The sequence below is a fragment of the Zophobas morio genome, unplaced genomic scaffold (assembly GCF_036711695.1).
Source record: "Zophobas morio isolate AGI-343-1 ecotype UQ-CSIRO unplaced genomic scaffold, CSIRO_AGI_Zmor_V1 ptg000014l, whole genome shotgun sequence".
NCBI classification, from domain to species: Eukaryota; Metazoa; Arthropoda; class Insecta; order Coleoptera; family Tenebrionidae; genus Zophobas; species Zophobas morio.
The window spans coordinates 18,937,534-18,963,414 of NW_026972119.1; the positions used below are offsets into that span (position 1 = coordinate 18,937,534).

Sequence of the window (25,881 nt, forward strand, 5' to 3'; positions counted from 1 at the left end):
TCTCATCCGAACATTATTCTTTATTTAAAAAGGTAATGGTCGTCGTTGCAAAAATTCAGGTAATTACTGTTTTAGGTGGTAATCACATTTTCGTAAGCAATATGTAAAGAAAAATTCACCCTAGCCCGCTGCGCATTTGACGCCCTGTCTTTAACCAGAGGGCGAGCATTTGCCGTCAAACATCCAAATGAGCACAATTTCAGGTAAAAACATTGTCGCTATTGGCATTTGAGCAATTGCCTCAGATAATACTCAAAAGAAGAGTGTTCAGATGAGAAGACGCAGCACAATTAAACAAGTCAAACGATTTTATGACGTTCGACGTTGATTGCGGTAGTCATCTCATCCGAACACTCGGTTTTCAACCCAAAAAAACCGATGATGAGCCTTTCGCATATTGTTGCAGATTGATTTTAAACGTAGTGAAAACGGACATGTTGGGGCCACATCTGGTGACAAACGAGATACGATATCGTTGTTCAGAGGATGTGATCACTTTAAAAATTGTGTGTACGACGAGTCGGTTGCACTACTACTTAGCTAAATAAAGAAGAGTGTTCGGATGAAAGAACAAGCACAATCAAGTTCCAAAGTCATAAAATTGTAAATTATGAATACTGTCTTGTTGGGTGAAGTATTTATTTGTTTTGTTTTATCTTATAAGTAGCTTACGATATGCCATGTTCGTAATATTGTAACAGCACGTCAGTTGTACAATATTCCGACACTCGTGACTAACTCCAGTGCATTTTCATTATAAGTTTCACTTCCGTGGATTAATAAACCACCAGACGCCGGCACGGATGGTGTGCAGTTTAGTGCATCCAGCCTTACCGAACTTCCTTCATCCTGTCACTCCGAACGTTCACTCAAGGTGTCTCAACTTCGAGTGTAAATTTCGCGTTTCCATTAGGCAATTAACAGTGCGGTAAAGCTAACGAAGTGACATTGCTTGTCTAAAAAACTTACGCTGTAATGGATAACATTACTCACGTTTTTCGTACGGAAAGTTCCTGTCGTGTGTGGCCGCTCTGTTTTACAAACGAAAAGTTTGTACACGCCATTGGTTTTAGCTTTAAAGTGGCACATTTTTCAACTACGGGATTTTTGCGATTCGAATTTCCGAGCATCCGGCGTTTACCCTATTTATGTATGCTAATTTCCGTTTCATTTTTGTAAGAGATTTAGAAAAAACTCCCGGACTTACAAGCGTTTCCGTGAACTTGGGAGGAAGTTAAATTGGGCATCTTAGCAATTAAACGTAATTTTCCTTCTTTTCGAGTGAAAACACGCCGCTGAAATTTCCGGTAAGGACGAATGACCGCGTTTCACTTTCCCGTACTTAAATCGATCACATATTCACCACGATACCCGAATTTCTGCATCCACGTCCCGAATTTCGTCTCCAATTTAGAGCGCGGCCTTTAATTTGACGTTTCTTTGGCTGTTCTGATGAATCTGCTTAATTAACCAGATGAAAGGGGTTCCGGTCCGGTCTTTTGACACCGGTTTCCGCCACCTTAAAAAATTCCTCCCAATATTTCACCTACTTAAAACTTTGTAAAATTAAGTCGTGATGAATAGGTGCTTTGAGAAAGGAGAAGCAAAAATAAGCTTACTTTGCTGAAGTTAAATTAGTTGTTAGTTCATGGGGAAAAAGCGTGCGTAAGTACGGAATTCGTAGAGGGTGAGTGAATGCGGAGTGATAGTGTGTCAGTCACAGTGTGGTAATGAGATGCTTATTAATTGCCACTGCGAATTGCTTCAGCTGAAGCTAGCGTGTAACCGTATGTATATCTCGTCTTCGTTAATTATTGTTATTACAACTAGAGACTGAGGCGCAGGTTTGGTTGGAGCGGAGGCATGACACAATTTAGTTACAAAAATATTTATAGCATCTTAGACATGAAACATATTCTAACCTCACTTTTCTTGTTGGGCTGATCTAATGAAAGGCTAAGCATATAAGTTCACGCTTTTCAATAATAATCTAAGGGTACAATTTCATATAGAATCTGTTAGGTTTTTGCCACATGACTAGAGAGCGGATTTATAAGCACAAAAAAATTAAGAATAAGCGCTTAAATAAGCACAACATTTTCAATAAAAAAGTTTTCTTTTAAGCAAAAAAGCATTAAAAACATAATCATATTACAAATCAAAAAACACTTCTTAGAACTTTGGATAAAATATTATTACAATAATCCTAGACTTTATATTTTACACACGTATTTCAGTTTTCTTTAAAACAATTTATGATTGTAATATGTTCCAAGTTGTCCACTGTCAAATTTTTTCGCCGATCATTTAAAATGTGTTTAAAATTGGAGAATGTGCGTTCAACATCCACACTCGTTGTTGGCGCAAATTTGTATTTTGCAACTAATGTTGAATCTAACTCCAAATTTTCCACCTTCTGGCCTTTTAAAACACGAGCAATGTCGGAAAGAACACCGAAACCTGCATTTTTATTTAACACTTCGTCAAGTTTTTGAGATACTCTAGTACCAATATCACCCCTTACTGCGTTTGCTTGTTGTTTAAATTCTTTCGCTAAGTTTATGGCATCTACCAACAACATGTTGGGTTTTTCTAACTTTTCTATTACCTCACAAACGAATTGATAATTGCTTCTTAGAAAAGCTAGATCTTGTCGCAAATCTTTGTTTTCCAAAATATGTATGCAATCTTTAATCGATTGAGAAGAATTTTCGCTAAACCCCGTAACTACTTTCTCAAATTCTTTGATATATTTGTCATAATAAAATGTGGTCTGTAACCATGTTCCCCATCTCGTTATAATCGGCCCTAGGGGCAATTGTATGTTTGGAAATTTTTCCTTAAAATGTTGCACTCTTAGTGGGGCTTTAACAAAAATCTTTTTACCATTTGCCACTAATTTATTAACAGTAGGAAACTGCAAACGTATTCCTTCAGCCACTCTGTTTAAACCGTGGGCAATGCAAGTAGAGTGAATTAAATTGGGATACAATATTTTTAGATTATTCCCTGCTTTCAACATTAACGAGCTGTATCCGAGATCATCAATAGAATTTTAACTGCCGGTACGGCATTTGGCAAAAATAGTGACGTAAGATTGTCATTTACAAATCTGGTAATCGTATTGCCATTTGTTTTATCTAACATTTTCAAACTCACTACATACCCTCGACTAGGGAAATTTTCATTTAAGAATCCAACAATTAAACTATCGGTTGTTTCATCGACAGCGAACCATAAATAATTATCACCAATGCGATGTTTAATTTCGTTGTAAACTTGCTGAAACACTGGGCCTACATAATTTTTCCGGAGAGTACTTTCAACCGGAATATGTCGATTGCAGTGTTTTTCAAGGAATTCTTGAAGAGGGCCTTTCTCCATTTTTTTTAAAGGTATATTGGACTGAATCATCATTTTACATAAATCGAAATTAAACTGAAACTGCTCATCTTTTGTGGAAGTAGATGCAACAGATTCATGTATGGTCTGCTGTTTAATTTTAGAAACTTCAAACATTTTCTTCCTTTCTACATCAAGAGTCGTTCTGACATGTTGCATCACGTTATATTTTTTATCACTTTGAATCTAAAACAACGTACATATACAGGATTAACAAAGGAAAATAGATAAAAAAAAATTAGCGGGCTTACGGGTTTCACACAAGCTCTGCAGAATATTTTGTTGTTTTCTAACTTTAATCCAGGAAAATCCCTTATCCACTCATCCGGCGTCGATTTTACTTTCGGCATTCTTTTAAAATATTAGTAATATTACCAAAAAGAACTCAACATGTAACAAGTGAGAACCACGTATAACACTGTACTACTACAGATGCGATAGACTGATGGTTGTGAAATAAACGGTTCATTTACTTAAAAATTTCCATTAGAAAAATTTTAAGGTAGGTAGTTGGGTACAATAATCCTTTTTTCTAGAAAATCTTCTACGGTCTTGCCGCAAAATGCCGAAAAAGAACATCTGGTTAAAAGCTTTAATTCATTATCAACGGAAGTAAGGATTTAAAGTCATAAAATCTATGGAGTATTTTTCCAATCCTGTAATAAAATTTAATTACCCAAACGACCGGAACCTATTCACAGAAAGGGTCTTGAGTAAGTGTACTTCAATGGTCAAGTCCAGGTAAAATGCATACGATACGATACGGCCTACTAACAAGTATTTGTCATCCCGACAAGGCCAGCATTTGAACAAAATATGCACTAAAACTCATATTCGTCGAAAAAAGCATTAAATAAGCATATAAGTTTTAATATGCATAAAATTGAAAAAAAAGCAAATAAGCATAAAAAAATGTATCAAATGACTCCAAATTGTATCATAGTTACAGATATAAAAAAGTTTTGAAGTACCTACTTACATTTTTCACAAAAAGCATTAAACTTAGAAATCCGCTCTCTAGACATGACCACTGCGACGTTGTTTTCTAACGTCGCTAAATCAACTGACTTCTAACTGATTTTCTTGAAACAGTTGTCTACATTGTCTAGTTGTATTGTTTGCTTATTTAAATCAACTATTTAAAATTAGGAACACTAGTAAAGTAATTCACAAATAATCCAAACCCCACTGCAATTCCAAATCGATAGTCATCAAGTTTTTAGTGTACTCCACAAATCGGGAAAATTATTTTCGTTATTTGTTAGTTCTACATCAATACCCACATCAAAATAAATCGCCCTCGAATTATTGTGACATGTTTAATTTACACTTTCCGGATACACGCGCTGCTTAAATACACACGCACAATCGAAAAATCCCCGGAATTAATGCACGTTCGGTCCCCTACAAATTTAATTTTTTGAATATTTAGCATTCCGGCTCGTATTGAGTTATAGACCCGATTTGAATAAATTAAACCATTATTAAGACGTGTCCAAAACCGTAAAGAACAACCGAATGAATGTAGGACAAGCCGGGGAAAGATGGTGTCCTACCTGGACGATCACCACATATATATGTAAGTAAAAAATCATAAATATCCACTTTGCCCGGGCGTCCTCTACGACCACCCTCCCGGCCTTCCGCTATCTATAAAGGTGAACCCTTTCGCATGTATATCTTAATTAAATTCCAGATTACATGCCGCTCGCAAAATAAATACTACATAAGGGTTGACTGTTTATTAGACGGTTTTTGGCGGGTGCATTCCGCTATTATTTACAGGCTGGGAGTGTTGTACCATCTACTCTCTTTACATAGACCCTAATAACCTGCATGCTCATGTGGGATTAAGTGCAAATTTTAATTAAAGCTGGGCTTAGTAGTCCGTGTAATCTTTAACTTCACACAGGTAATTTATTCGACAAAGGTAGTACTTTCCACGCTACGTATACTGCAGCACATGGATATTACATTTAAAGCTGGCGCTCGCTCCGCCGTTTGGTACGGGTCACGGGGAATGAAATTTAATCATTTTCACTCTAGCTCTGAATAGACGTTCACATGTGGCCGCTAAATTACGGACATTATGAATTATGAATACCTCTTTTCCTTGTGCTTTGGAGGTCTTGGATTGCCGCTGAAACCGACTTTCTCTTAATTTAATATGGCGTGATTATTACTTTTTTTTAAGTAAATAGAACACGATTAACACAATTGTTGGTAGCGAGTTAGTTGTCCACTAAAATTGGTCTCTAACACACAATGTTAAGGTAACGTTGTGAAGTCAATTTTAACATTAAAAAGTGAACCAGGAGCCCCAGTATATAACTAGTTGAATTCACTCAACCTGTGACGAGAAAATGACACCTTACGTACACTTCGCTGCTACCCTTCGAACTGCACTTATGATCATTGACGCCATTGCACCGAGTGACGCATCTCCGCGGCGAGTGAATTGAGCGGAGGGCCGCAGTTCTAGCTAATAAATCAATTAACGTAAAATTTGTTTTAGCTGTAACTTTAACCAGACTTTCAACAACAATATAAATAAAATAAAAGTGCTAAACTCGCTTTATGGTGCTTCCACGTTTCTTTCAAAGCAACAAATAAACTAACTTTTTGGATGGATTTTTGAAAATTCGTCTTTAATAGAATCTTTGTTTCTTCAGATTAGCGTCAATTTAAACGTTTGAGCTGAAAATGCGACGATCACAGTTACCCATTTCAACAATATTTGTTGTTAGAAACAAATGAAGTTATGACCGTCTTTCAACCCTTGATAACACTCTGGCCTCAAAAATTCAATTTAATACATAGCAAATGTACCCACCCGTCCTCATAAATCGTCTTATCTAGCCCCAAGTACTACCCCCCCTACCCGCTCTCTGTTTTCTTTGAAGTTATATGATTTGCCAAAATCAGTCTTATCTTACCAAGTACTAGCCCCACCCACCCGCCCTCTATTTTCTTAGATGGTATGTGATTTACCAAAATCACTCGAGGAAGTACTACGATTGGCGCTTTTTTTTACAGCCTAGTTTCTTAGAGCTTGAAGCATCTATAGAATATAGTTTCCAAACCGAGAGAATCTAGACAATTTAAGTCATCTGGAGTTTAAAAATTTCAAAGACTTTACAGTAGCTACAGAACCAGAAAATTTATAAAATCTAGCAATTCTAGAGTTTATAGTTAGTAATTTAGGGGTTGGAGAATCTACAGAGAATTTAGAGAGTCCGGAGAACCTACAAAATGTAGATAGCCTACCTAGAAGTGATAGCTTAGAATGCCTAGAAGCGCTAGAGTGTATGAACTCCACAGAAAATACAAAATCGAAGGCTACTTCTGATTATAGACAAGGTAGGAAATCTAGAAACCCTATCAGACGTTTCTATAGAACATAGTATCCAAACCCAGATAATCTAGACAGTTTAAGTCATCTGGAATTTAAAGACTTCAAAGATTTTACAGTAGCTAGAAACCCCAGAAAATTTATAAAATCTAGCAATTCTAGAGCCCATAATTGGCACCTACCTAGAAGTGAGAATCTAGAATGTCTAGAATTCCTAGAATGTGTAGAGTCTACAGAAAGTACAAAGTCTAGGGTACTCCTGATTATAGAAAAAGTAGGATATCTAGAAACGCTACCAAACTTGTAGAGCTTGAAGCATCTATAGATTATAGTTTCCAAACCGAGAGAACCTAGACAATTTTGTCATCTGGAGTTTAAAAACGTCAAAGACTTTACAGTAGCTAGAGAATCCAGAAACTTTACAAAATCTGGCAAGTCTAGAGTCTATAGTTGGCGATTTAGGGGTTGGAGAAGAAAGACAGAAGGCTTCTAGATCATAGAAAATGTAGAGTACTTAGAAACTTTAGAAAATCTAGAAGACCTAGTCTCTTGGTTTAAAATTTAGAGCGTAAAGAGTTTAGAGAGATTGGAAAATCTATAAAACGCAGATAGCCTACTTAGAAGTGATAATAATTTAAAGACTTCAAAATCTTTACAGTAGCTAGAGAACCCAGAAAATTTCTGAATTCTAGTATGTCTATGGTGTATAGTTGTCCATTTAAGGATTTGAGAATCTAGAAAGAATTTAGAGAGTCTAAGGAACTTAGAAGGTTTAGCGACCATAGAAAATGTAGAGTACTTAGAAACTTTAAAATATCTAGAAAATCTCGAATCTTTTAGTTTAGAGTTTACAAAATGGAAAGAGCCTTCCGAAAATTGACAATCTAGAATATCTAGAAAGGTGTTGAGAAACAATAATAGACAGCGGAAAGGATCTGGAAACTACAGATTTCAGATTTCACAGATTTTACAGCAGCTAGAGAGCCCAGGAAATTGATAAAATCCAGCAAGTCCAAACTCTACAGATCTTAAAGAATATGGAAACTCTAAAAAGTCTAACCATTCTGGGCAATTTAGGAATTGAAGAATCTAGAAAAAATTTAGAGACTCTTTATGCACTGAAGGCCTTCTAAACTACTTAAACTCTCTTTTTTTCTACATTCTTTAATACGTAAATCGCCTAGATTGTCTGGGTTCTGTAAAATTTCCTTGTTCTCCAGGATTTGTAGACTCTAGACTTGTCAGATTTTATGAATTTTCTGGCTACTGTAAGCTCTCTAAATTATTTAGATTCCAGACTATTTAAATTTAAATAAAAGACAATTGTTTAGATTGTCTAGGCTATCTACAGTTTCCAGACAACATACTCTGTAGATATTTCAGGCTCTACCGGTTTTGTAGGGTTTCTAGCTACCCTCTCGACTCTATGCATTCTCTGGACTTTAAACGGTCTAAAGTTCCCACTCATTCTAGATTTTTTAGATTCTCTAAAATCTCTAAACTTGCTGTATTCTATGGAGTCTGTTCGCTCTCTCTAGGTTCTCTAAATTGCCTGTAGTCTTTGGCTCTCAATATCGTGTAGCGTGTTTAAATTCTCTAGGTTTCCCAGACTTTCTAGACTCGTGCAGTTATTCAAACTCTCCAGACTTCCCACATTTTCTAACCTCTCCATTTGCGTAAGGTCCTTAGAAATATTCTCTAAATTTCCCTAGACATTCTACATTTTTTAGGATTTTTCGATACATATTCTACATTCTTAAGGCGTCTTAATCTCTCTGGTTTCTAGGCATTCTAGATTCTTTACACTTTTAGAGCTCTAAACTCTAAAATCACAAAAGTGAAATATCAAAAATTGGAAAATCGAAATACCGAGGAATCCAATTGAAGAATTGAAACGTCGCGAAATCGAAACATCAAAAGATCGAGAATTCGAGAAGTCCAGAAATCGAAAAATTCAAAAATAAAAAAATTTAAATAACGAAAAAGAAAAATCAAAAATCGAGAATTTTGAAAGTCAAAAGATTGAAAATCCGAAAAATTGTAATTAGAAAATTCCAAAAATCGAAAAATTGGTCGAAGGTTATTTCGGTAGAACTTCCCTCGCCCCTGATGAAGAATAAAACATATCCAACTTTGTCGAAAAATTACAAAATTTGATTTACTCGTCTTATCTTAATAAGTACTAGCCCCACCTACCCGCTCTCTGTTTTCTTAGAAGTTATATGATTTGCCAAAATCAGTCTTATATTAGCAAGTACTAGCCCCGCCCACCCCCCTCTATTTTCTTAGATGGTATGTGATTTACCAAAATCACTCGAGGAAGTACTACGATTGGCGCTTTTTTTACAGCCTAGTTGCTATCAGATAGTTACCAATCCCACTCTGCGGAAGAACATATATGTTTATTAAGGAGGAGCTTGTGTGAGTGGGAGGAGCATTCTCACTACTGTTATGTTTATTTAACACCAGCTTCATATTTTCTGGATACTTTGTTCGCAATTTTTAATTAACTATTTCTTCACCAGTGGTTCAACAAATTTGTCTTGAGATTCCAATAAGGTAATATAGTTGTCATTAGTTGACAATATTAAGAGTAGTCCCTATAAACAAGAGTGGGGCGGATGGGAGGGGCTATTCCTTGCTTGTAAGACTATGTAGAAGAAATGTAAACTTAGCCCCGCCCATCTTCCTTCTCAATTTGATTGCCTTAACATTTTATTTACTGTAAAATGGGAAGTGAATTCTGGTATAACAAGTGGTAGAATCTAAGTCTTAAATCAAAGTCAAAAGTATATATATTTTTTTCTTAATACACATAGTTTCTCTTTACAAGACGAGAGTGAAAACATGTTTATAATGGTAAATTTTATCCCCCACACTTCTCTACAAAATTACTAATGACCTTTTTAATCGTCGTGAGCCGAGGGGCGGAGCTTAATTGCAAAAGTGCTTATTGCTCTAGAAGAATGTACCATGTGAAACATGTTTTCATGTGTCATGTTGTTGACGGAAAACTATATATGTCAAGGAAAAAAAAGTCAAAACTTAAGCTCCACCCTCAAATGCGACGAATTTTTCATTCGTTGTCAGAGCGAACGGCAAAGCTTAACTGTAAAATTAATATTTCCCGACAAAAATTTACCATTTTCGGTTTGTTTTAAATATCTTGTGAAAAGAAGATGACGTCTGCATAAAAAAAGGCTAAACTTAAGCCCCACCCATCCTGGCTCACGACGAATAAGAAAAAATCGTCACAATTGAGGCAGGGTGGGTGGGTGGGGCTTATGTTTTCTTTTTTTTTTCTTCTTAATACGCATAGTTTTCTTTTCACAACAAGTGACTGAAAACATGTTTGAAATGGTAATTGTATCCCCCACACTGCTCTACAAAGTTACCATTTTTAAGCATATTTTTAGTTTCTTGTCATAAAAGAAAACTGCGTACATATATTAAGAAACAAAAGCAAAATACAAACCCCGCCCACCCGCCCTCGTCTCAATTGTGATGACCTTTTTATTCGTCGTGAGTCGAGGGGCGGAGCTTAATTTCAAAAGTGCTTATTTCTCGAGAAGGATCTACCATGTCAAACATGTTTTCAAGTATCATGTTATCAATAGAAAACTATATATGTCAAGAACAAAAAAAAGTCAAAAAATAAGCCCCACCCTCAAATGTGATGAATTTTTCATTGTCAGAGCGAGGGGCAAGCTTAATTATCATACTTACTTGCTATGCTTACGCATCTTAACACACACGCACAGCTTAACTGTAAAATCAATATTCCCCAACAAGATTTACCATTTTCAATATGTTTTAAATATCTTGTGAAAAGAAGATGACGTCTCTATAGAAAAAAAGGCTAAACTTAAGCCCCACCCCTCCTGACTCACGACGAATGAGGAAAAATCGTCACAATTGAGATAGGGTGGGTGGGTGGAGCTTATGTTTTTTTTTTCTTCTTAATACAGATAGTTTTTTCTTCAGAAGAAGAGACTGAAAACCCTGTTCAAAATGGTAAATTTTATCCCCCACACTTCTCTACAAAGTTACCATTTTTAAGCATATTTTTAGTTTCTTGTCATGAAAAGAAAACTGCGTACATACATTAACAAACAAAAGCAAAATACAAACCCCGCCCACCCGCCCGCATGTTAATTGTGATCACTTTTTTATTCGTCGTGAGTCGAGGGGCGGAGCTTAATTTCAAAAGTGCTTATTTCTCGAGAAGGATCTACCATGTGAAACATGTTTTCAAGTATCATGTTGTTGAAAGAAAACTATATGTCAAGAAAAAAAAAGTCAAAAAATAAGCCGCACCTTCAAATGTGATGAGTTTTTCATTGGTTGTCAAAGCGAGGGGCAAAACTTAACTGTAAAATCCATATTTCCCGACAAAAGTTTACCATTTTCAGTATGTTTTAAATACCTTGTCAAAAGAAGATGACGTCTCTATAGAAAAAAAGGCTAAACTTAAGCCCCACCCCTCCTGGCTCACGACGAATAAGGAAAAATCGTCACAATTGAGATCGGGTGGGTGGGTGGAGCTTGTTCTTTTTTTCCTCTTAATACACATAGTTTTATTTTCACAAGAAGTGACTGAAGTCATGTATAAAATGGTAAATTTAATCCCCCACACTTCTCTTCAAAGTTACCATTTTTAAGCATATTTTTAGTTTCTTGTCATGAAAAGAACACTGCATACAAATATTAAGAAACAAAAGCAAAATACAAACCCCGCCCACCCGCCCTCAGTTCAATTGTGATGACTTTTTTATTCGTCGTGAGTCGAGGGGCGGAGCTTAATTGCAAGTGTTTATTTCTCTAGTCGAATCTACCATGTGAAACATGTTTTCAGTATCATGTTGTTGAAAGAAAAAAAAAATCAAAAAATAAGCCCCACCCTCAAATGAAATGAATTTTTCATTCATTGTCAGAGCGAGAACATTTTCACTATGTTTTAAATATCTTGTGAAAAGAAGATTACGTCTCTATAGAAAAAACGGCTAAACTTAAGCCCCACCCCTCCTGGCTCACGACGAATAAGGAAAAATCGTCACAATTGAGATAGGGTGGGTGGGTGGGGTTTGTTTTGCTTATTATCATATATTATATGTAATAAATCCCGCCCACCCATCCGCCTCCATTTCGGTGATTAATTTTATATAAAAAAAAAAGTAGAAGAAGGTGAAACTTAAAACGTGTTTAAAATAGTAAATTTTTGTAGAAAAATGTGGATTTTGCAGTTAAACTCCGCCCCTCTATCTGAACAACGAATAAAAAATTCGTCACAACTGAGATAGGGGCGGGTGGGTGGGGCTTAATTTTTGACCCGTTTTTCTTAATGTATCAACGCAATATCAACGTAGGCGACGACTTTGTTCATAATGAACGATCAAATAAAAAACAAATTAGTATTTCTCGATGCTCAAATGTTTTCTAAACGTATGGCGTAGCTGTCGTCGTAACAATAATTTGAGGTTAGATCGATAATTCGAATAGTGACAGATGAGAGCACACGGTTATTAAAAATTTTGGAAAAAAATTATAATTTATTCGTTATCCCGGCGCCTCCACCATTTTGACATAAACAATTAAAGAAAGATAAACAAGAATGCCACAAAGGACACTATTAATATAATTACACTGAATAAAAACATTTTCCATTTAACTTATTTTAAAAAAGACAAAAATGGATTGAGTCGTTCCTGATTTTATCAATAAAAAAAATTGACTAATTCATTAATTTTTCTGAGTTACCCTATATAAGCATTTATTTGGCAAAATTTTGCGATGACGTCATACATGTTTTAGAAGAAGATAACCGAATAATTTTTTTATTAACGATTTACCATGATTACAATAAGCATTCGGATTTTCAATTTCAAAGTTAAATTATAAAATATTCTTACACAATTTTGAGTTTTTTTTCCCTAAAATCTGGATGTGTATGGTAAAACTCCACACGGATTCATACACCACAAATACAGAACTATCTTATTTTACAAAATAAAAAAATACTATTGTAAATTTTGGAACTGACATTATCCCATTGATAATGGAGATGAACAGCCAAATTTTGGTTAGAGGTTCACCATCTACATGACTTTCCTAATACACCTACATACAAAATTGTATGTTAAAATCATTTTATGAAAAGCTTGTATAATTTTTTAAAATTAATCATACTTACATTAGCGTTAACATAACCTTAAAATATGCTTCTCGGTTCTCAAATTAACGATGGAAACACTGTTTTTTGTAGAAATGAATCAAAAACGACTATTGAAACCATATTTTATCAAAATAATCGGTCCAAGAAAGGGACAAATGACGAGTTGTTACTGGGAAGGTAGAAATAAAAGCAAATCATGCAAAAACGTTTAATCTCTTCTTCTATAATTCAACTTTTCGTTCAAATTACTCAACACAACGATCAATAGTTCTAGTGGAATAGTTTTGCTCCCTTACTATATTATCAACTTTACAACAATAAGTTCTTGTTAAAAAAGAAACACAACTATTCCATGGAAAAAGTACTTTTTATCACATTAAGAACTCTCTGACGCCTTTTCAGCAGCAACAAATTAGTGAGCAATACAGGTGTACCTAAATGTAGACTTTAACACCTAAATATGATACAAGATTGAAACGATCCTCCAAAATGAGCGTGTTCAAAAATTAAAGATTTACGCTTACAATTAAAATTCGGGTCCCACGTATCACGAGACGAATTTTGTACTTTTCTCAGCGTCAAAGCATGTCGCCGCCATCTTGATTTATATAATTTATATGATTTGAAAAATTACAAAGAACGCTTTATTTCAGATTTACACTCCTTTCATCAAGCACTCACATTTGGAAGAAACTTCGTATAAACATTCTAAATTACAAACTTATGTACAAGTAACCTAGTCTGCATAACTCAGCAAAGTAAACCTGTCATAGGAGACTATGATAAACTGGTAAGCGGAGGAAACGGATTCTGCTTGCTCACAACAACCTTCCTGTGCTGATGAGAAATGTATCCTTTAATTTTACCCTCATAAATAAGGTTTGCAACAATACATTCAGTTTCGTCTAAGTCAACATCAGTCTGCCCTAAATACACCAAAGCAGTTTGCAGAGCCTCAACCGGTATCTGATGGGTATTCAAAATCAAGTAGACCTTCTTAAACAAGTTGCGATACGCGATGATTTTTAATTTATCCACAATTAAGTAAATCCCGCACTTGATAAAAAAAGTCTCGTGCTTTTCCATCAAGTCGTCAAACGCTTTCAAGTTGCCTTGACAAACCGCCTGCACTAAGTCCCACAACTGACTTAAGTCATACTTTTCTAAAACTTCTCTACTAGGTATATAACCTAAGAGCATTTTAACTGGAACTAAGTAGATTAAAATTAGTCTTTTATTCTTTTTGCTGAGTTTGTGACAATTTTCAAAAGCGTACGTTAAGTACTCGTCGGCTACTTTATAGTCGCTGTCAAACATGGCCTTGCGGCCTACGAAATACCGGTACGTGATCTGCTGACTCAGCGAAAAACTTTCCTTAAAAGGGGACGACTCGATAGCCCGGATTAGCGGTTTACATAAATGGAGCTTATTAATCCGAAAATACACCTTAAACAACTGATTGACTAACGCTAACATCCCGATTCGTTTAGTGTCTTCTTCAGCCGACCGGTTATCAGCGGCACAAACCCTGAAGCACCCCATCAAACACTCAGCGGCTTTTTCAAGAATCTCTCCGGGTTTCTCGCTAACTCCAACCCGCTGATTCTCGGCTAACTGTGCCAGAAGGCGCAGATCCAAACATAGAACGTACATGATAGGCAAAGACCAGTTCTCCTCCTTCTGAGACTGCAAAATTTTGGTGAAAGTTTGAGTCAAACTACTTTGGAGGTTATAAGCCGACTGATAATCGTTCTGGCTGATGGCAAACAAACACTTTAGGTGTAAAACAACCAACTCGTCAATGGGGGTGGTAAGAAAACGCTCAACAATCCCCTCCGGGCTTTCCACATGGTAGTTAGCATAACCTGCATGTTCGTGCCGCAGGGATAAATAGGTGGCGATTTTTGCGCCGTCTTGCGACCGCCAGTACTTCTCCACCAGTTGCAAGTAATGAGCAACCGACATAAAAGTCATTTTTGCTAAAAAAATAAAAAAGTGAGGTTAGAATTGAATAATGGTTTTAAATTACGTTTACTGACACAAAAGTGGCATACTCACTTCAAATACGTGTGGTAACGCGTTTACATATCTAATTTATGCTTAAATAAGATGGGTTTACCGTGTTTCTTTTAAAATTGAGCGTTTTTTGTTCGACCGACGCTCTAAAAACACAAACATCGAAATGTCAACAGTGTCAAAAATAAGCTGGATGTTGGGTCCAGGAGATGGCGCAACTGTAAGATGCCGGATCAATAACTTAGAATAATGTGAATTACGTGAATAATATAAGATTTCAAACGAAGTTACGTTTCTAATTAAAAACGGTGATCCAAATTGTACTGCATTATGCAAACGACTGCTTTGAAATGGAGTTTATTTGCTCATAACAGTGTTCTAAATTTTTACAGGGTCGCATTTCGGAGTCGTAACCCCTGGTCCATAGATGGCGCGGCGTGCTAAAGTTTCCTGAGACGGTTCTACTCAATGGAAGTTTATTTTAGACTGATTTAATAATTAACCAAACATTACAAATTTATTGTTACTCAAGGGAATTATAGTGTGCCTAATATTTGATTATTTATTTGACATTTAAATTATCTGTTTCGTTTTTATTTCATTCAATATAAAAAAAAACTGACTGAAAATGCCTCAATTTGTGTTCCGCTTGCACGATAGTATTTTATCCAATCAAGTAGGCCTTGGAATTTTTTGAGTAAGCTATCTAACATTTTTTGTAGCAAATTTATTGATTAACTAAGTGTTATTTATTCGTATAGTAAAATCGGTCTAAATAAAAACGATTCTAAAAATAGTACATTATTGGGCTATTTACAGTGCGATAAAGTATTTTAATTGCTAATATTTTTAAAAAATTGTTGTAAATTAATATAATAATATTATTTTATATATAATAATTTGTGGCTGAATTTTTTCGAACATGACGCCCTATATGTTAGATACAATATTTTTCAACATTTTTGCAATTTTATGTTAAAAAAATTGCCCCTGAAGTGCAATCCAATAAATCCAGTTTCCACGAAAAGTGAAACAAAAAAAAAAATAGCCAGTGTTTCACGTTTTTAGCATAAATCTTACCATAGGTATAGTCTGAATTTGTTTTGGAAAAATGTCGATGCTTAGGATAAAAACTCACGACGAGTTCATAAACCACAAGTACAGGAATAGAAAATTGTAGAAATTATGTGAGTATATTTTCCAGAACAGCTGTTGAGTTGAAGGTACAACAAATTTTCTTTACAAAAATTTACAAAATTTTGCAAAGGGGTGGGTGCCAATCTATCATTTGAGCTGAATTATTGGTTGTCTACGTATCGCTGAAGAAACTAAGAAAGTGAGGTTATGGTTGACGAGTATTCATAAATCACTACAAAAAGGCGGCAAAATTCACGAAATTTCAAAATTGCAAAGCCAACTCAACATACGATCTTTAATAATCACCTTATATAATCATCAGGCGGTTTTTAATTGTACAAAAACATTTTTTTTAAGTCAATGTCATAAAGTGATGTAAAATAATTAGCGTTTGTTAAAAAATTTAGGATAAACGCAATTAAAAAAGTAATATATACAGGTGTCCCGTAAACTATTGAAAATGATAACATTCTATAACGCAAATTTAAAATAATCTTCAGATATATACAGATTGCTTTCTTTTGAACTTAGTTGTATTCTTTCAAAATTGACGCCCTATAACTTTTTCCGATTAAATTCCTTATTTATAAGCAGTAAAATAGGAAAATCAGGTGAAATACAATAGTTTTCAACATTTTTGCAATTTTATGTTAAAAAAATTGCCCTTGAAGTAAAATCCAATAAATCCAGCTCCTACGAAAAGTAAAAAAAAGTGGCCAATGGGGAGATCGAATCAGTGACCTTGGCGTGTTTTTAGAATTAATTGCTCATATATTGTCTGGATTTGTTTTAAGGTAAAACTCAAACCGGATTCATAAATCACAAGTAGAGGAGTCTATTATTTTATGAAATTTTCAAAAAATTTTCAAAAAACACCAAGCAAAATTATGAGGTGACGTGGTTAAGTTGTTGGTGGGGATGATTAGATAAATTTTGATTCGAATTTTACTACCTCCACGATATTCCTAATATTCGCCGTATAAATTTTGACAACAATCGGTCTGGTAGTTTTGAAGCGTATACGTCTAATATAAACGAAAGACAGATGAAACCGGAGACCTGTTTTTCCATGCTCTTGGAATCATGAAACGTAGAGAAAACGTGAAATTTCGGTAGATGGACCCTATATTTCCTACTACAATACTTCCTTAGCTTAAGCTCTGACACTGAAAATAGTCACTTTTAAAAATCTCCACCCCACCATATTTAAAGATGGAGTATTTTATACAAGATGATTAAATTTGCATTTTTCCCCGTATTTTTTAATGTACATCCTGTATTTTACAAAATTTTCGAACTTAGGTCTTAATCTTCTGATATCAAATTTGTTGAAGTTTTCTTAAATAATTATTCTGGTATTATTAGAATAAACCTTAACAAACCTGGAACAAAAAAATCGCTTCAAGTGCGAAAATCTTAAAAATATTGGGTGTCCATTTGAAGAGTGTCAGACGATTGATGGTTTTAAATTCTTTGAACTGTGAATTTTTAAAAACGACTTTTTCCCATAAAAGTGCAACTTATCTTGGAAGTTGTTGATTAAGAAAATTCCAGGTAACCAAACATTTTTTTGGTCTTCTTTTATAAAAAATCTAAATCTGTAGAAATATACAGGGTGTTTCATTTAAAAGAACACAAATTTAGTGTATAATCTTTCACTGTATAATTAAAAGAAAAAATTCCTGGTATTCACAATATTTTTTGTCTTCTTTTATAAAGAATCTAAATATAAAAAAAATATATACAGGATGTTTACTGTATATTTGAAAATAACTGTAAATTATAGCCCTAAATTAGTTCTATTAAACAACGCCCAAGATTTTTTTTTCAATTCCCAAAAATTGAGTTCACGGAATACTTTGAGACCATAAATTTTTTTCTTTAGTATTTTTATCCAACGAAAGTAAAAAAAAAATTTTTCTAATATTTAGCAACAGTGTAACCAATTAATTAAAAAATGTAATTGGACTGTTTAAATATTACACAGGCGTCGTATTATCAACTAAAGACCTTTAATAAACACAAAATACATTAACAGTTTATTGAAAATAAATGAAAATGAAGTGAAGAAATTATAGATAATGAAGTAACACAACTAAAAAAAAGAACAAACAAAATTTTAATAGCACAATATAAAATAGAGAAGACAGAAAGCAATAATAAAAATTTCACAATAATCGATTCGGCAGTTTCGGAAATCCTGTATTTTACATATTTTCGAAATTGTCTCTAAGCAATCAATCTTCTGATACTAAATTTGTGCTATAATTCCCAAAATTAATCGCGCTGTTTTGTGCAAAATTCTACCCTTGAAATTTTTTCAACTATGAATTTTTCAACACGACTTTTTTCCCATAAAATGCAAATTATGTACAAATTTTTCCATTAAAAAAATTCCTGGTATTCACAATATTTTTTGTCTTCTTTTATAAAGAATCTAAATATAAAAACAAATATACGGGATGTTTAACTGTATATTTGAAAATAGCTGTAAATTATAGCCCTAAATTAGTTCTATGAGACCACGCCCAAGATTTTTTTTTCAATTCCCAAAAATGGTGTTCACGGAATACTTTGAACCCATAAATTTTTTCTTTACTATTTTTATCCAACGAAAGTAAAAAAAAAATAATTTTTCTAATATTTAGCAACAGTGTTATAAATTAATTAAAAAATGTAATTGGACTGTTTAAATATTACATAGGCGTCCTATAATCAACTAAAGACCCTTAATAAACACAAAATACATTAACAGTTAATTGAAAATAAATGAAAATGAAGTGAAGAAATTATAGCTAATGAAGTAACACAACTAAAAAAAAAACAAACAAAATTTTAATAGCACAATATAAAATAGAGAAGACAGAAAGCAATAATAAAAATTTCACAATAATCGATTCGGCAGTTTCGGAAATCCTGTATTTTACATATTTTCGAAATTGTCTCTAAGCAATCAATCTTCTGATACTAAATTTGTGCTAATTTCCAAATTTAATCGCCTTGTTTTGTACAAAATTCTACCCTTGAAATTTTTTCAACTGTGAATTTTTAAACACGACTTTTGTTCCATAAAATGCAAATTATGTACAAATTTCTTGATTAAAAAAATTCCTGGTATTCACAATATTTTTTGTCTTCTTTTATAAATAATCTAAATATAAAAAATATATGCAGGATGTTTAACTGTATATTTGAAAATAACTGTAAATTATAGCCCTAAATTAGTTCTATTAGACCACGCCCAAGATTTTTTTTTCAATTCCCAAAAATGATGTTCACGGAATACTTTGAAACCATACATTTTTTCTTTACTATTTTTATCCAACGAAAATAAAAAAAAATAAAGTTTCTAATGTTTAGCAACAGTGTTACCAATTAATTAAAAAATGTAATTGGACTATTTAAATTTTACATAGGCGTCCTATAATCAACTAAAGACGCTTAATAAACACAAAATACATTAACAGTTAATTGAAAATAAATGAAAATGATGTGAAGAAATAATAGATAATGAAGTAACACAACTAAAAAAAAACAAACAAAATTTTTTTAACACAACATAAAATAGAAAAGACAGAATGCAATAATAAAAATTTCACAATAATCCATTCGGCGGTTTCGGAAATCCCGTATTTTACATATTTTCGAAATTGTCTCTAAGCAATCAATCTCTGATACTAAATTTGTGCTAATTTCCAAATTTAATCGCCCTGTTTTGTACAAAATTCTACCCTTGAAATTTTTTCAAATGTGAATTTTTAAACACGACTTTTGTTCCATAAAATGCAAACTATGTACAAATTTTTTGATTAAAAAAATTCCTGGTATTCACAATATTTTTTGTCTTCTTTTATAAAGAATCTAAATATAAAAAAAAATATACAGGATGTTTAACTGTATATTTGAAAATAACTGCAAATTATACAACTAGAAAAAAAAAACAAAAATAGAAAAGACACAAAGCAATAATAAAAATTTCACAATAATCGATTCGGCAGTTTCGAAAATCCAGTATTTTACATATTTTCGAAATTGTCTCTAAGCAATCAATCTTCTGATACTAAATTTGTGCTAATTTCCAAATTTAATCGCTCTGTTTTGTACAAAATTCAACCCTTGAATTTTTTTCAACTAAGAATTTTTAAACACGACTTTTTTACCATAAAATGCAAATTATGTACAAATTTTTACAGGATTTTTAACTGTATATTTGAAAAGAACTGTAAATTATAGCCCAAAATTAGTTCTATTCGACCGGACCAAAAATTTCGTTTACATTCACAAAAATGGTGTTCACGGAATACGGAGACAATAATTTTTTTCTTTGCTACTTTTATCCAACGAAAGTAAAAAAATATGATTTATTTTAACATTTAGCAACAGAGTTACCAATTAATTAAAAATATATACCGGGTGTCTGGAAAATGGCGGACTAATTCTCCACTACGCTCTTAACAATCAACTGGTGAGTCTGGGGAAAATCGTAAAAAAATTCCTTCCCACATTTTGGTGGAGTTATATTGATTTTAAAATTGGTTCTTTTTTAGCACAATAGCTAGTAATAAAACCAGGTGTTAGTGAGATCTCATGTGCCTAAATCAGTTTTATCTTAGCAGGTACTAGCCCCGCCCACCCACCCTCTCTTTTCTTAGAGGGTATATCATTTGCCAAAATCACTCTTATCTTACCAGGTACTAGCCCCACCCACCCGCCCTCTCTTTTTTTAAAGAGTATGGCATCTGCCAAAATCACCCTTATTTTAGCAGTGATTATCCCCGCCCGCCCACCCTCTCTTTTCTTAAAGGTTATGTCATTTGCCAAAATCACTCTTATCTTAGCAATTACTAGCCCCGCCCATCCGCCCTCTCTTCTCTTAGAGGGTATGTCATTTGCCAAAATCAGTCTTATCTTGGCGGTTACTAGCCCCGCCCACCCACCCTCTCTTTTTTTAGAGGGTATGTAGTTGCCAAAATTAGTTTTACCTTAGCATGGAAGCTTAGGAGGAATTTTGAACATCTTCTCTAGTGATTAGTTGGCCGTACTTTAATGGATTTTTTTGTTGGTTTTGTTTTTGTTTATAATTTATAAATGTCTTATTAAGTGTTTTTTTTTTGGTTTATTTATTAATGAAAAATATTGTCATCATCGTTACTAAGAAATAAGAAAGTAAGCCGGTGGTATTCAGGCAATAGGTGCGTGCAGTGTTGCCAATTTTGTTTTTATAAAAATACGTTTTCTTCGTAATCAGATTTTTTTTTTATTATTTTATTGAGCCTCCCGAAACCCCCGTAAATAACGTGCTGAAGAGTTAGTCCGCCATTTTGCAAACACCCAGTACATAATTGGAGATGACTCTAAGTATTATATAAATGTTATATAATCAATTAGTTTTGTTGGTAGACATAATTTTACATTTTGCTTAATAATTCCACACTTTTTTAATTCATGAATTTTTCATTATTTGGTAAATTACCGAAATGAACAAGTTGGAATTTGGTGAAAGCGCAATGCTAATTATCTAACTGTTGAATCAGCCTGTGAAAAATCAATTCTCATTTGCAACAATTTCAAAAGTTGTTTGCCTGAATTCTTAATACTTTAAGAAAAATGTGGTTAAAGAAATCGTCTTGTTAAAAATAGAAGGAGTTTAAAAAATTAAAGCAGAAGCTCTAAAAACATCCCCTCTTGGTATAAAAAGAATCATAATAACAATAACAACAACAAGGGATACGTTAACATTTTCCTTCGAAAAGTAAAAAAGTGGAATGTGTGGTTTCCTCGCCTAAAAAACTTCTACCAACCCAGAGATATTTTCGTCGCAGCTTTGTTGATAAGACAAACTTGCGTACAAAATAAACATCGACTCTTATACCTCGAAATCATAAAAAATATGAAACATTTTTCGATATAGACGTGAATATGGATTTATCTGTCTTCCTTGTTATGGCCTCACATTCCGCAAATAAACCCAACCACATCTTAAGCATCCCTCAAGCGAAATCTGGGTCAACAGCTCCCATTCCACGTTGACTTCATTTAGCATTTTTATTCAGTTTCGCGACGAAGAAATCAAATTAAGAGAAATGGGAACCAATAAGATAAACACTTTATATTTACCGACTTACATCTTGTATGGTTCTTCCGGGCGTCCGGATTAAAAGCTCCGCGCAGGAATATTCCAAGCTCAGCGTTTAATTGTCCCGGATAACACAACGAAAACCGGAGTCGTTCCAGACCGGTGATTATTTCCTCAGCCATCACTTTTAAAAAGTTTCTTAAGGAAATACACAGCCAGAACTTCCCAACATAAAAGTGATGAAAAAATGCGAAGCGTCCCAGTTTACTACTTGCGGATGAAACCGTGACTTGAATATGTAAGGTTAGCTTTTAAAAATAAATGCGGTTCACTGTCAAGGCTGCCGACACTACAACCCAAACACGCATAAAAACTGTTCCAGTTAATGGCGGCTAATTAGCGAAATTCATGCAAATATTTCGTTGCGTAAGGTCGAATATTTTTATCGCGATCTTGGAGAACTTGGCAATGGTACCATTAGTTGCGTGTGGTTTTTTTGGTAGTGAACTTAATTTAGATGTCAGCAGTTTAATGTGGTGCGTCCTGATTAATTCCTGCAGACTGCTTAGGTCTTGTTTACCGAATGTTGACCAAACTAATTGATAATAAACGGAGGAAGCCTAAGCCTGACCACGGTCCTGGATTATCTTGCAGTGTTGGGTGTTACGAGCTCAGTGTGCTCTAAAATTCATTGAAAAACCCGCCCCCAAAAAATACATTTATAATTAATTTTATTGATTGTATGTAGTCTACTAAGTTGCTAAGTTTATTTAAAAAAAATTGGGATAAACACCATAAAAATTAATACATACAGTGTGTCTCAACGACGAAAAATTACGCACTCGTGCAAAGTCAATCTGACATTATCCTCAAATATACAGAGTGTTTCATTTTAAAGTTATCCACCACAGTTAATTTTTTTCAAGCTTTCAGATATACAGAGGTATTTCCTACTATATCGTATTAGATACAATAACATATTTGCATTGTTAAAAACTTAAAAACAGTCATTTAAAAATTCGGAACTGCGCCATATTTAAAAATGGAGTTCTAAAATTTTGATCGAGCTTTTTAATTACCTTGCCTTGACCAATGCATAACAATGCAAAACTATTTCGGCCTATCAGTTAATTAAAATTGCAAATGTTTGGTTTTCCTTTATTATTTAAGATACATCCTTTTATCGTAATAGTTTTTTTGGAATTGTTAAAATAGTACTAACAATTCTGGTATAAAAAATCGCTTACTCGAAACCGTTAAAAAATTTGTGTGAACCATTTGAAGCTTGTGAGAATATTGACAATTTGAAAACATCACAAACTTAACTTATTAATAAACCGCAACAAAGGCTGAACCAAACACTACTGACTATCTGACATAAAACACTACGAGAATGGCGCTTTGAAGAAAAAATAATCGAGATTGTTGAATTTTTGAGTAAAATTTTGACTTTTTTGAACTATGAAGAAGTTGGAAAAAATAAAGAAAATGTGATAACCCCGGACAACTGGACAGAGAATTTCCCAGAAAAGTAATAGTAATAATAGTAATAATAGTAATAATAGTAATAATACTTCCAGTGGTACCCAATTACAGGAAGCAGTATAAATTTAATTAAAATGGTAGAAAAAAACAAAATGATACTAAAGACAGACAATAAACACAAATAAAATTGAAAATAAAACAAAATGATATGAAGAAATTATAGACAATGAAGTAACACAACATAACAAACAGAATTTTAATAGTATGATGTAGAATACAAAAGTTAGAAAGTAATAATAAAAATTTTACAATAATCGACTCGACAGTTTCGGAAGTTATCTGTCCACTAACATTCGACACAAACGACAGACAGATGAAAATGGAAGGCCAATTTTTTTCGTACTCCAGGGTCACGAAACGTCAAGAAAACAAGAAAGTAGTAAGTGGCCCGATGGACCTTATTACATTCGCTTAGGCTCGGGAAGTAAAAACAGAAACAAAAATATTAAATAACGATGCAGAATAGAGAAGACAGAAAATAATAAATATTGAAAAGTAGAAGGAACACGAAAAAGCACAACGTCCATGAACAGCAAATTGAAAATAACAAAAACGAAATTAAAAAATTGTTAAAACTGAAGTAATACTGATGCAAACAAAAATTTAAAAGCACCATGCGAAATAAAAAATACAGAAAGAAACAATAAATTTTGCAAATCAGTGAAACGAACACAAAAAATACAACGTACCTGAATAGCAAACTGAAAATAATTGAAAATGAGAAGAAAAAATTGTAGAAAATAAAATAACACAGGCAGAAAAGACAAAGAAAAATTTTAAAATACGGTGCAGAATAAAGAAGGCAGAAATAATAATACATTTTCCAAATAAGTAGAGAGAACACAAAAAGAAATTGCATGAACAGAAAATTTAAAATAAACGGAAACGAAATCAAGAAATTATAGAGAACGAAGTAACACAATTATGAAATAGAAACAAAATGAACAGTAGAAAAGGTAACAGGTAACATAATTTAAAAACACCAGCAGAATAGAGAAGACACAAAAAAACACAGCATACATGAACAGCAAATTTAAAATAAATGAAAACAAGATGATGGAATTCTAGTGAATGAAGTAACATAACAGAAGGAAGACAAAAAGACAAAAAAAATTCAAACCGCAGGTTGAACAGATAATAATATATTAAATAATTATAAAATTTGGAAAAGAAGTCGAGAGAACACGAAAAAGCACGTGCATGACCAACAAATTGAATGAAAAAGAGACGAAGAAATTATAAAAAATGGAGTAACACAACAAGCGCAAACAAAATTAGAGAAAACAAAAAATAATAATAAATTTTGAAAATCAGTAAAGAAAACAAAAAAAAACACACAATGTACCTGAGCGGCAAACTGAAAAGAAAAAAAAATGAAATGAAAACTTTGCAGAGAATAAAGTAAGATAGCTATAAAAACAACAATAAAATATAATATAATATAATATCTCAAAATAAGATCCCAATTATACCACAAAATAGTAATAGTAGTATATTAAATACACCAGAGACACGAACTGACAGATTTACTAAAGATTTATTAAACAAAACACCTCAAAATAAGATCACAACCGTAACACAAATTACCAACACATTAACTGACAAATCACTTAACAATTCATCAAGAACAATCCAAAACCAAATTAACATCACAGATAATCTACAAAACACGTACTACAACACAGAAGACACATTAATCAAAACTGTAAACAAAAATTTTAAATTTCACATTAATTTCCAAAATGAAATTGAAGACCAATTTAAATTAACTTTCGAAACATGTTCTAAATTAAAACCAAATGATAGACAATCACTTCCCCGCCAGTGTTATTCTAAAAAGTTTCTGGCAATTGTAGAAATAATGAACTCCTTCATTTTACCAAAATATCTCACAAACTCGATCTCTTTTGAAAAACTTCATACAATTATCTACTGTGCAGCTTTAACTTGTATTCAAATTAACACATGTAAAGATAACATAATAAATACAAACAACAATCGCATACCCTCCACCCCTCATTGGGAAACACGGTTAAATTATAAAATTAATAACATTAGAAAACAACTGGGTCAAATAACACAGTACCTTAGAGGAGTTAAAACACCACACATCATGACATGTATGCATTCGATACTGACCAACAATAATTTTCATCAAACTGATTACGATGAGTACAACAC

The 25,881-nt window shown here is 33.3% G+C and overlaps 2 protein-coding genes across 4 annotated transcripts in view; both read right to left on the reverse strand.

The window, feature by feature from the left end:
- LOC135128588 (disks large 1 tumor suppressor protein) overlaps positions 1-25,881 on the reverse strand; it is a 1,417,771-nt gene that overhangs the window by 1,075,993 nt on the left and 315,897 nt on the right. The gene's annotated exons all lie outside the window — the stretch shown is intronic.
- LOC135128586 (PCI domain-containing protein 2) lies at positions 13,275-15,130 on the reverse strand. Its single transcript, XM_064055482.1, has 2 exons — positions 14,985-15,130; positions 13,275-14,905 (listed from the first exon to the last, which is right to left on the reverse strand). Exon 2 carries the CDS (start codon positions 14,898-14,900, stop codon positions 13,704-13,706), a length of 1,197 nt encoding a protein of 398 aa, XP_063911552.1. The 5' UTR covers positions 14,901-14,905; positions 14,985-15,130; the 3' UTR covers positions 13,275-13,703.

Coding starts and splice junctions, on each gene's coding strand:
- LOC135128586 (XM_064055482.1), bottom strand. CDS start 14,900: ATGACTTTTATGTCGGTTGCTCATTACTTGCAACTGGTGGAGAAGTAC.